General features: G+C 30.4%; 2 protein-coding genes across 2 annotated transcripts; both read right to left on the reverse strand.

Annotated features, from left to right (window-relative positions):
* Positions 1-1,126: 1,126 nt before the first annotated feature.
* On the reverse strand, positions 1,127-3,926 carry LOC126840481 (uncharacterized). The gene is made up of 6 exons (XM_050576248.1): positions 3,603-3,926; positions 3,338-3,529; positions 2,943-3,081; positions 2,176-2,337; positions 1,851-1,976; positions 1,127-1,789 (listed from the first exon to the last, which is right to left on the reverse strand). Exons 1-6 carry the CDS (start codon positions 3,748-3,750, stop codon positions 1,609-1,611), a joined length of 948 nt encoding a protein of 315 aa, XP_050432205.1. The 5' UTR covers positions 3,751-3,926; the 3' UTR covers positions 1,127-1,608.
* Positions 3,927-5,285: 1,359 nt separating this feature from the next.
* LOC126840480 (uncharacterized) lies at positions 5,286-9,730 on the reverse strand. Its single transcript, XM_050576247.1, has 6 exons — positions 9,038-9,730; positions 7,097-7,193; positions 6,872-7,031; positions 6,643-6,798; positions 6,126-6,298; positions 5,286-6,034 (listed from the first exon to the last, which is right to left on the reverse strand). Exons 1-6 carry the CDS (start codon positions 9,178-9,180, stop codon positions 5,771-5,773), a joined length of 993 nt encoding a protein of 330 aa, XP_050432204.1. The 5' UTR covers positions 9,181-9,730; the 3' UTR covers positions 5,286-5,770.
* Between the last annotated feature and the right edge of the window lie 2,996 nt (positions 9,731-12,726).

Below are 12,726 nucleotides of genomic sequence, written 5' to 3' on the forward strand. Positions count from 1 at the left end.
GCAAAACTAGTTAGCTAATAGCTATAATATAACAATTGTTTTATTTTAAATGAAATAAGATGGTATTGTTATTAAAGTCCAAATTAAACCTCGTTTTTCACAAATCCTAAATGAGCAAAAACCATTGAAAATTGTTAATATTTCCAAGATCCAACTATAAAACTTATTAACGTAAAGTAGTATTTTACTACTATATACCTACCAAAAAATTAGTTTTCAAAAATTGTTTTTCTATAGGTACTTTAGAAACATTTATACATCAAGTTATAGTAGGCTACAATCAAGTTTTTTTATACTTATTCATAAACAAATTAATTTTAAAATATAATCAAACCTGTACTTTAATGGACGATTTATTTATTAATAATAATTACTTGAAAATAATATTTAATTAAAATAATAATAATAATAAATTATAATGGTACACTCTTTTAAATATTAGCTTATTACGTTTTAGCAATGTAATATTTTTGCTAAATCCGTATCATATCTCTAAAATTGTTAAACCAAATAGTTACTAAGCCTAGGGACCACATGAATTTGAATTTTCACAAAAAACAACCTATTTTTTCAGCTTTGTACAAAATTGTATAATAATTATATTAGATACAATTTATATATTTGTATTAAAAAAAAATAATTATTGGATAAGTTATTAAAAACTCAAAAATGTTTTAAAAAAAATAGACAAAATGCAAAAACTTCGATTTTTTTTTAATTTCTTTTTAGACATCTGTTTTTATTTTTTCAAGATCTAAACATACTTGGATCTAACATTTTTTTGTAATTTCGAATTTTAAAAATCCTATGCCTAGATTATACATGTAACAGTCTGTTGATCTCAAATAGTGTTAAATTAATACTTTAGATTTTTAGCTAAAAATTAATCATTTTTAATAGTTCTCTGTTTTTTGCCTAAAATTGAAAAAGTTCTCCAACAAGTTTACAATTTATTTCACAAGTTTCAAATATAATATACAATAATTTTTTGATTAGTAGTTATTAAAATTTGTATTTTTTATTAACTACAAGTCTTATAGGCACTAAAAATATTCTTAATCAATTTTATTATTTGTATCTGATACAGTATAATGTAATAATAAAAGTCACAAATAGTATTCAAACAAAAATATATAAGTTCACAAGTTTAATTTAAAAAAAATTATTACAAAGTTTGAATTTTATAAACAAAATAATAATCACCATAATACATATTATTATTTACATAGCATACCAATAATATTGGTTGTTATAATTAACATATGACATTTATTTAATACCTGACTTTAATTTTAGGTAAATTATAAGTATAAGCAAAATACAAGCTAACAGCAATCAATTGGACACACTTGCCCAATTCTTTTACAAGAAAATATTCATGTATATAAATAATAATATTAATATTGCAATTATGATAATAACTCCTTATAGATTCCACACGGTGCAGGTATTTACAATTATTTTTTAACCAAATAAACAAATTAGCCTACTCACAACACTTAAAAAATGTACACTGACATTAGAAAAAAAATACATTTTTAAATATAAATATAATGCAGCTTAAAGAAGAAGAAGGCAATTTTTAAAATAATTAGAGATCTAAACATTTTACTTGGACTTCTTGCTAGAACTTTTGGATGATTTTTTCTTTGATTTATGCTCTTTTGATTTTGGCATTCTTCTTAATGCTACTAGACTTAACATAATTATGCTTAGCACTGCCAGGCACAATTTCCACACTAGCGGATTCTCCCTGAGCATATCAAAGGACATATGTAGAGTATCATGTCTGAAAATCGAGATATTTGATAAAGACTAAAATACGGCAAGTTTTTGAAAAAAAAACATACAGTGCAGACTTTGGTTGAGGTATTTCTTCCTTCACTGTGAATTTGTAATCTTCAAGTACAAAGTTCAAAAACGACTTGATGGTAAACTCGGACGAGGTATATTTATACAATGCACCACGGCGAATCCTAAAACCACATAGACAATTAGTTTAATTAATGATTACATCGACTCTCCTAACAAATCACAGCACTTTTCAATTTCCAATGAAAATCAACAATTTAACCGTTTGTGTATTTCAGCTGCAGTGTTGTTTTTCATTGGCAATTTGTATCGAGGCATATTTTGTAAGGAGCGTCAACATAAAATATTCAATTTTGATTTTACAGAATAAATGTAGGCGATTGGCTTATAGAAAAACGACGTGCAACCATAGAACCAGCACCATGTCTATTAACTCTTGCCACGTTTGCACGATTTTTCAATTTAGCTCCGACCGTTTCCCAACGTGCTTGTAATCTTTGACATTCTATACTATCTGATGAATAGCTGTAATAAAATAGTATTAACTGAGACTTTTGTACTTATTATGCATTTCTAAAAATTCACAATACAGTAGGGTCTTGTTAATCCGAACGGGTTTGGGGAAAGGGGTCGTTCGGATTACCAATTTGTTCAGATTACCTACGACTTTAAAAAAAAAAAATTTCCTTGCTATTTATATTTACTTATTTTATATGTACATACATACACATAATAGTCATAAAATCAAAAAATAGTTATACAGTCTAATAGTAATAAAAGATAACATACATACATATTCATTTAAAATATTGAGTAATTTTTTTTTTGAACACTGGTTCCTATATGCTTCCTTAAATTTTAAGTACATTATTGCTGGTCCCACGATATCTTCTAAACTGCTATGCCCCGGCCCCACTGTACTGGCTTTTTATTATTATTGTGCGGGTCTACGGAAAAATATGTCTAAATATAGTGATGCGATAAATGTCAAGCCCGTTCGGATTACCGCGTCTTTCGGATTAGCCTAAGTTCAGATTAACGTGACCCCCCTGTATGCTTAAAGCTTTAACGTTAAGCTAAAAGTAGCTTTAAAGGTTGTATAGAAATAAAAGCATATCATAGTATATTACAATTGTATAAACCAATCTCCAGTTGTAGCACCAGTTGATGCCTGTGTGAGATGTTCAAAACTGTTATCGTCGAGTTCTTTTACGATCGGATCTCTGTTTACTAGTAGCATTTCCAACAATCCGTCGTAATTTAATGCGTCTATATAAGTAGATACATAAAAATTGAAAATAATATATTTTCCCATTTGAAGGGCACAGGGGAAGAAGAGTAGTAGACCATTTATGACAATTTTTCAGGAGAGCAAAAACAAAGTTAGTTTGTGCACGCAAATCTATGTATCAACTGTTTATGAAGCGCTAAGTTGGTCCCAATGTATAGTGCCTTTATCTTAAAACTGAAAAAAATGGACTATTACCAATCTTCCACAATGCTCTTCATTTTATTCAAATATTACCTTCTTCGGGTATTAATAATGGTACACCATGCCGGAACATGATTAATGACGGTTCTTTAGTCGGATCATAAATATGCACTAAATTACTGCCTTCTACTTTGACTACCCAAGCGCTTAAGGCATCCACCAACTCTTCGCGAACTTGAGTAAGAACATCTTCATACTGTTTGCATTCTTGACAGTCTCTTAGTGCTGAAATAATATTAAAAATAATACAATACAATGGATACAAAATAATAGTAAAATAGCTGTTGGCGAAACACACTGAAAAGAACGAGAACATAATTTTCCGAACGGAACAGTTCAAGTAATTCTTCATCGCTGACTGCTCCTAGTGTTTGACCACAAGTCGTTTGACTAAACAAACTACAACAGATGGCGAACAACAAAAAATGCAATTTCTTAACGAACATATTAATATGTATTAAATAACTTGGTGGTAAAATAAAATATTTTTCATTAGGATTAGATCTAGAATAATAATTGAAGTGATGGTTTAATGAAAATCTGATTACGTTTCACTGTATTAAAACAAATATAATAATTAATATAAAATTCGTGTACTATCGCGTTTAAAACGTTCAGACGTGTACAATTTACAAAATCTAAACGAACAAACTAATCAGTAATCACTCTTATCACAACATAACTGTTATGTGTTATCACTCTACAGCTTATTTTAGCTTTTACCGACAGTGTGGCCACATCAAAATTAAAATCAAACAACCGTAATTTCCTGCCCATTTCAATAATTTTTTTCGTTGTTATTGTTTTATACAAGTTAAATCTAAAGATGAACAATATTTCAATTATCAAATTGTTAAACGAGCCATATTTTTAAAAGTAATTATTATTCATTAACAGTCGACACGTGGCAATTACCAATAAAATATCGAAAATTTAAACTTTCTAAATGATTAATATGTAAAGAATACGTATGACGAATCTTTGCCTAAGTCGTCTAATTTGATTTTATTGTTACATTTTTTAGATGTAACCCAAAAATAGAAGAAAAATAAAATATTAATTCTCCACAATATTTCCCTCAGCAATTTTAAAAATATTAAGGCAGCATTAACTGTATTCATCTATTTCTACCTCAAAATCTATAAAGTTTGATTGTATGAGATACTTGTTGAACGTTTATTTAAAACTTTTTCAAATATTGATAATAATTTTAATTGGTAAATATGCAACGCCCTAATTTATTAGAAAAAGTGAAATAAATGACAAAAAAAAAAATCGTAAATAAATAATACAATTGCATGAAATACTAAAAGTATTGTCACTCTTTATATAAGACAGCAGAACAAAAATGTTGAGTTATTAAAGTTTTTTAATTTAAAATAATATACCAATAAAAAATACATGTATGTATTACATAATTTATTTATGTTACCACAAAACATACTCTATATATATATAAATGTATATACAAAAGTCATGCTGCATTATAAGTAATAATAATTTATATATTAAAAATGTAGTCTTCTTAAAAACGAAAAATACCAAAAAAAAACAAAATTATATGATTTACACATAAGACGAAACAAAGTAAATTATGTTTCATTAAAAATATAATAAATTGAACAGACAAATATTTTATTCATTGTTTAATAGTCTGTTCGTAACTTTTAACAATGAAAAAAATTTAGTTTCAACCTAGCGGAATGTAAATAACTATGTTTGTACTATTTTTAGAACAGCTAAAATAAAAAAAATAATAATAATTAAATTATATAAAAAAAATTGCTAGAAGGCAGTATCATTATTTAAGTACATTAATTAACAATGGCTCTAGGTCATTGTCATCCATTTAATTCAATACAATTGCCAATTGGTGCAGATCGGATACATTAATACTACAATCACATTTAATAAAATGCTTACTATATCTTTGATTCAAACTCAAATTCCCCCCTACCGCCGCCTCTTTTTAAAAACAAGCTTTGCTTTCGTTTCTTGTGAATTTTGTCAAGTTTCTATATAAAATAATTACTCCCTTAAGTGCAATTTTTTATTTTATAAATCATATGGTTCAGACATCCCTCTATTCCCGTAAACTTAAATTTAAATATTATTAATCATATTATGTACAGTCAATATATCATCAAATTATCAAAGTAGAATAAAACAAATTAGAATATTGTACTTAATTTATTTTGTTGTATAAAAAAAATATATTTACGAGTTTCAATTCACGAGTTAAAATAATTTGGAAATGTATATCCATTTAGTATGGTGAAATATGTAAGCAAAATGTAAAACTGTATGTTATAATCATTATTATTATTAATTACATAAAGTCTGGAGTTTTGGAGTTTTCTCTTCGTAAAATTTGTTTCCTAATAGTTTATTCTCCATTATTGACAATCACTAATAATTGTAATTCTATTGTGGTCAGTTTGGTTTGATTGTGACCAGTTAATCAACTTAGTTTCCATTAGCCTCAGCCGCCACTGTTTGGCCCTCGTTTTTGAACTTTTTGACAGGAGGTTCATCAGGGGCTGGCAAACTGGAAGAGTCTTCAGTTAAAGCCTCAACCAGTGGAGTTTGGGCTGATTCTGATGTTGATATGGAATCGTTGGTGACGTCATCTTCAGATTTATCACGTGAGTCATCCTCAATGGCTAATTGATGGCCATTTGATGGAGGTAATGGCTCGGAGTTACTCTCATCAGATGCCTGTTCGTCCAACTGTTAAAGAAGATATTGTTAATTTAAAATACATATTTTCGTCAACTGAAAACAACAGCTTTTAAAAAATTACTAAACATAAAATAGTAACCTTTGTTTGATTAGCATTGCCATTTAGATGAGCTTCAGGTTTTATAGGTTCGCTTAGTGGCTTTTTAGGGGCTTCTGGAACATTACTTAAAAGTTCAGGTTTTAATTCACTTGCTACGTAATGTGTCCAAAGGGCTAATTCTACTGAATGTGGATTCCATGTACTTTCACTACCTATAAAACATAACATAAAATTACATTAATACACTAATTATTTATCAAAAACATAAATAATACTAGAAAAGTTTTTTTTTTAATATTACTTAAGAACATATTATGTTTTGTGATTTAAACAAAACACAATGGTTTTACAAGTACAGTTTACATTAAATAAAAATTCAAAACATATCATTTGGAAAGGTTAATATAAATAAAAAATCTTAATTCAGCGTAATAAATCCTTTCTAGTACACATCTTATATAAAAATTCCATTTTCCAAACTTAAAATTAAACACTGTATAGTATAATCAAAAATCCTCAAAAAAATTATAATTCAATAAATACAACTATAACTTACATTCACTATTAAGTCTTTCCACAGCGCTCTGAATGTGAGCAACAAAATTCAAGTATTCTTTGGCAGTGTAATCGATGCCTTCAATAGCTGGGATTGCTTTAAGACATTCATCAGCCATGAAAGGAGCCTTATCCGGTGCGGCCGCAGCTAAAAGAGCTAAAAACAAAATTCGCTCAATAAATAAGGTGATTTATTATTATAACTTTGTCATTAAAACTAGTGTGCTTACCTGAAGCCATTGTGGTTCCGACACCTTTTAAATTGCTCAAGGCCGTAATAGCAAGTCCTAAATTGGGTAATTTTTTAAACGCTTTCTTTGTTTCCGCCATGACAGCACGAGGGGTATTTACTTTTATTAAATAATTTAATTGAGGGAATGTTTTTCCTCTCTGCAAAATAATATAAACAACAATAAATAAAATAATCTTACAATTAATATTTTTAAATGTTTTACCGTTTGTTTCCATTTCATTATTTGGCAAATTTCTTCATGAATAAGATGTGCGTCTTTACCCCTCGACTTAATTTTTTGTGGTAGTTCGTTCTGATACCTAAAAGTAAAAAGTAGTTAAAATTAAAATAAGAAACTAAAATAGTCATTAAATTCTTTTAAATTCGTACAAAACTGCAAATAATTTGAATGTCTATAATAAAATCATAATGTAAAAAAAATGTATTTTTTCATCTGTGTAAACAATATCTGTCTCAGCCTACAAAAACAAAACAAAAATATGAATGAACATGAAACCACTCGAAAATTGAGAGATCATTTTCAAATAAACTTCACTAAATCACTTGCTTTCAAAGACTGCTTGAGCTAACTTCTTATTTTAATGACTCTTTAACTTATAGAACAAAAGTACATTTTTCCTTTTCTTTTTCAGAAACATTTATTATTTTTGCTTTAACCTAAATGATATGGTAAAATAGTTAGTATGTAAATCCGTTTTCAAAATTTCGTAATATTACATTCTAATATTTAGTATAGTTCAGTAGCTGATAATTACTGTTAATAATCCAAGATAAGTATCAACAGTAGGTCATAAGTAGAACATTTTTGGAAAAAAAACATTGTAACATTCAATTTGTTTAAACTTGATTAAAATAACAATTATCATCTTCTGGTATTTATTTTTATTGTGTAACTCTCTTTATAATGGTCAAGATTAAATTGTACATATAAAATCCCAAAATAAAAAAATAAATCTTTTATAAATTGTGATTAAAAAATAATCAATTTTCATTTTAATACTAGAATGTTATAATTTGTTATTAAGTGAACTATTTATATTATTTTAATTAGTAAGATCGTCATGGACTTATCTTCCTATTTCTGAAAAAAAGCTAATGTTAAAAAAATGGGGAATAAAAATGATTATTTTTAATTAACTTGAATAAAGCCTATAGGTTTTTAACCTAATTAAACAAACCAAACATTAATTAATCATTCTGTAAGTAGATTTATAATAGATATTTTAGGAATTTGTTCAATCACACGTGGGTCATTATTGGTATGCCACACATAGTTCCTTACATGTACTGAATATGTATCAATAATAATGTGTACATATTATTCAAGTGTCCGTTTAGTTTTACCTATTACAAATTAAGTTTTATTCAACTTAAATATAGACGCATTATAATTGTAATTGAAATAGGGTATAGTTATATTCAAATTCGTGTTTACAATAATATTTATAATTGTTATTAATAAAAATAATTATTCATTTTATTATAATATAAAATATACAATAAAACGAAATCGTTATTAATTAGCAAGAGCGAAGCGTTAGTATTATTGGTGATAAATGACTTTATTACTTTAATGAAAAATAATACCAATATTGTGTTTATCAGTCACACACTAATGTTATTATTATGTGAGAACGGTTTGATATTTGATAAGTAGGCGCGCAATGCGAGCGCGCTGTATAATCATAGATAAAGTCATTATCATAATTTTTGAAAATTATTTCCAAAACGCACTGCGCGCCTTTGAACGTTTGGGTGCCGGTCGATCAGAGATTTGTTTGTCGCGATCCGCCCTAATGAACCAAACAAATACGGGAAAAACTAAAAGAAATTTATAAGTATCATCATTTTATTTTGTTTTACAGTAAAACACGGCGTAAACATGTAGGTTTCATCGGCACGGCGACGGGTTCGTCGTGAGTTTTCTCCACAAAGAAATCGTTAACGTCATCACGGCCTCGGTTGGTTACGCGACGGCGACGGCGGCGGCGGGGCGACCGCCTCATACCAACCTAACGCGCGTAACACGTATACAGAGCGTGCCGAATGTGCAGCCGTGCCGTTGCGAAATCCCGGAAACACGGCCACTGCCGCCGACGTCTAATAGGCACAACACTCATAACCATCGTCGAATAGTACTCACCAATTGTCCAGCTTGATAAGCTCTTCGGGTTTTTTCGTTTTGCTCTCCGCCTTGACGCGCAACGCTTGCGGGTACAGGCCGAGTACGTGCTCGAACTGGTTGGACGTGCCCTCGACAAAAAACGTTGCCGTGTCCATAACCATTGTTGGACGAGAATTATAATATTATAAAAAAATTAATTGAAAAAAAAAATAGAAAAAGGTCTCTTGTCAAATTCGTAAATATTCTATTGAATAAAAAAAATACTTGGTATTTTCGTTAAGAGGATAAAACACACTCGGACAATGCTATCCGGCGCCCGATTGTTTGTATTTTTGAATTTCTACTGGTTATACACTCACACACACACATACACGCACAGATATCGGATTGCGCCGTTATCACATGCTAAAAAATAAAGTATTATATTTTTATTTTTTATTTATAAATATAATATGATTATAGAGGACGGCGATGTGTACGATAAGAAAATACGATAAAATAAAAATAAAAATAAAAAAAGAAATATGCGCGATCTGCGACCAGCACGAAACGTCTGTTAAACTGACTGAACGCAGCGAACGTGTGCGTTCGTATGCCTGTCCGCCGGGATAATACGATACAAATGCTGTGTACCGAGCGCGGTTCGTGGGGAAAAAAATAACGTTTATTATACGGCCGGGAGTGTGTGTGCCGCGGTATATGCGGTTCGATACGACGGGAACACTGGCGGCGGCGGCGGCAACAGACACGAACGCGCTATGTCGGCGGCGCGGGGCCCCCGAAAACCTGGCGCGGCGGTGTGATGACGGGACGGCGCGGGCCGGGGGGAGGGGCATACACACACACACCGTATCAAATGACCTCCGCCGCCGCAGCGTTCGGTGGGAGTAGCGGCGACGGCACGGCCGGTCGTAGTGATGGTGTAGGGTGGCGCGCGGGGTCCTTTGTGCGCAACATAGGGGAAAGACGACGGCGACGCCGCGCCGTCGTTGCCGGCCCGTGTTTATTACAATCACAGCCGTGTATTGAGTATTCGGTTTTCACTAGGGCTGAGCTTACCGGACGGTTTTCACCGGGCCGGCACGGAAAACCGTATTTCCAATTGGTTTTCGCCCGGCCGGTTCTTCCGAGACCGTCCCGCGGCGGTTTTCAGCGAGGAAAATGCGGAATTTAACGCCGCCGACGATAATTTTAAGGGTTCTCAAAGTGCGTGCGCTCTGCGTTCTCTTTATACGGCGACGCGTTTCGCAGAATTTCCCATTTACCTTTCGCTCCTTTCATCGAATAACGTTGATAAACATAAAAAGTTGCCAACAAACACCTATCGAATAAATTATTTAATACTATTAACATTTTGCCATAACGTACTAATAATTAAGTCCGCACGGTTAGAAATAAATAATATAACGTTTAAAATACAATCCATGACTAGCTTTTATTTTAAATTGGCGCTAAAGCTATTTTTCGAAATTATATTTAGCATGAATAAATTATTATGTAATGCAAAATAATGGTTTCGAATCGCTAACTAACGATAAAGCAGAATTAATATTCTTATCTTATAATACATCCAATATTTTACGCGTCGGGATACAATTTGTGGATTCAGGTTTAATACTAGTTTTAGAATTGATTATTAACATTTAACAAGGACTAAATTTGGTATTTTTTTTATTTTACGTGCATAATTCATAAAAAATGTCCAGATTGTATATTGAGCTCGATAAAGATTATTTTATTAATGTTTTAAAATATTTAATTACCTATTACTATTTTATACCCTACATTTGTTTCTAACAATTATCTTATTTTGATAATTGTTATTAGCATTTCGTTTGACATTTTCTCTGTAAAAAATAAAACTTAAAAACTTACATAAAACTTTTTCAATCGTATATTTTAAAAGTTTTCTCAGCTAAAGTAGTTCAAGTTATATTTAAATACTAATTAGTACTTCAAACTTTTTAAGTTACCGAGCAAACTAAAAATATATAATATATACTTTATAATTATTATATTGGGTGTATAATATAATACACACAATAATTTTTATTGGCCACTTATTGTACATTTGATTACTAAATATAAATTCCAGGTAAACCTACCTTTTTCGTTTGTTTATAATGAGGAATTTTTCTTCATATTAATGGTCGATTGCGACTATACCTGCTGTAGATATATGATAGACCATTAAATATACCTAACCTTAGCATACATTGGCATTTTATATAAATTCCCTTATATTTCTTAACTTAATTGGCAGTTTGCACGATTCATTAAACATTTAGAGTTTATAAGCGATACGTTAAACGGACATTGTTTTAATGTACATCCGATAAAGGCCTTAACGGGCCAGTTTGCGCCTGTCTAAGACGACTGCATTAAAAGTTTGAAAATAATATATGAAGGCAGAAGGGCACAGGGGAAGAATGGAAGTAGTCCATTTATGAAATTTGTTTTTCAAATAGTTTTTTCAATATAGGCCATTAATTTTTTTTATTTAGGTCAATAGATTGTTTAAATAAATACATTTTTATTAGAATAGCATTTAATGTGAATTTACGGTAGAGGAATTCACAAACTTTGTTTTTGCTATACTCTAAAATTTTCATAATGTGACTACTACTGTTTTTTCCCTGTGCCTTTCATACGTATTGTTGACGTTATAAAGTGCAAGGGAGAATAATTAACAACAAGAAAAAAAATTGTTTGCGTGCATTTTAAACCTATTTGCGCCTTGTCGTGTAATCTAACCAATAGGTTATCTGCAATTATCATCATAATATAATGTAATAATATCAAAATAATTTCATCAATATTATTATTGTCGCGACGATAAAGTTAAACGCCATGAGTAACACAATGACTATGTAAAGCAACAAGTGCGCACGCTTTACTATTATTATTTTTTTTGTAAAAATACCGCTTTGAATTAATCCAAAAACACAGTCTAAAAGCCACATTACGACAAACTTCATTATATAGGGGCCGATAATATATGTAATTTGATAAACCTAACCCAGCTAGCAACTACTACTAACATAACGATAGGTTCAGTAAGCAAAGGACCTACCTACCAAGCTAAATGTTTCCACACTCCATAGAACCTAATATACACATGCACGTGATACATTTGTAAATAGGATAAGGTTTAGGATCCTGTGGAGTTTGAAGTACCCAAAAATGTATTGCTCGTTTTAATCTGGTACTCGTTGACATGCTCACAGTTCACTCGTGTATAGCGTATACTAGTGCTGCATAATATGAAAAGAAATTACCAAGCAATATAATATACATAAAATATTTTATTGCATAGTTTGCAAAAAAAAAGGCGTTGTTGCTGCAAAACCTGTAATTTGAGGAAGATTAAAAGTCACAGGACACATATTCCTTGCGCAGAAATAATATACCTATGACAATATATTTTCATTACAATTTTTTTGTCAGAAAATCGATTATCAGTAACTCAAATGTTTCAATAAAATGTCCTCATTCTTATAGTAACACATACATTATTTACAAAACTTAACGAGTGAGAGTTATGGCCAATATTATAGTCATGACCTTATCGTAGTTTATGGTGGTGTGCTTTATCCGCAGACTCGAGCGAAGTTAAGCCCTCTCAAAATTATTGTTCTTTACATAGTTTTACAGTAGTTTCCATGGTAAATATACCCACTGATACAAAAGCTATAATTTTATAAAAC

This window comes from Adelges cooleyi, unplaced genomic scaffold (assembly GCF_023614345.1).
Source record: "Adelges cooleyi isolate 19-005CV unplaced genomic scaffold, UGA_ACOO_1.1 ACOO_flye_CR_arks_rails_tigmint_CR_PRNA_376, whole genome shotgun sequence".
Taxonomy (NCBI): Eukaryota; Metazoa; Arthropoda; class Insecta; order Hemiptera; family Adelgidae; genus Adelges; species Adelges cooleyi.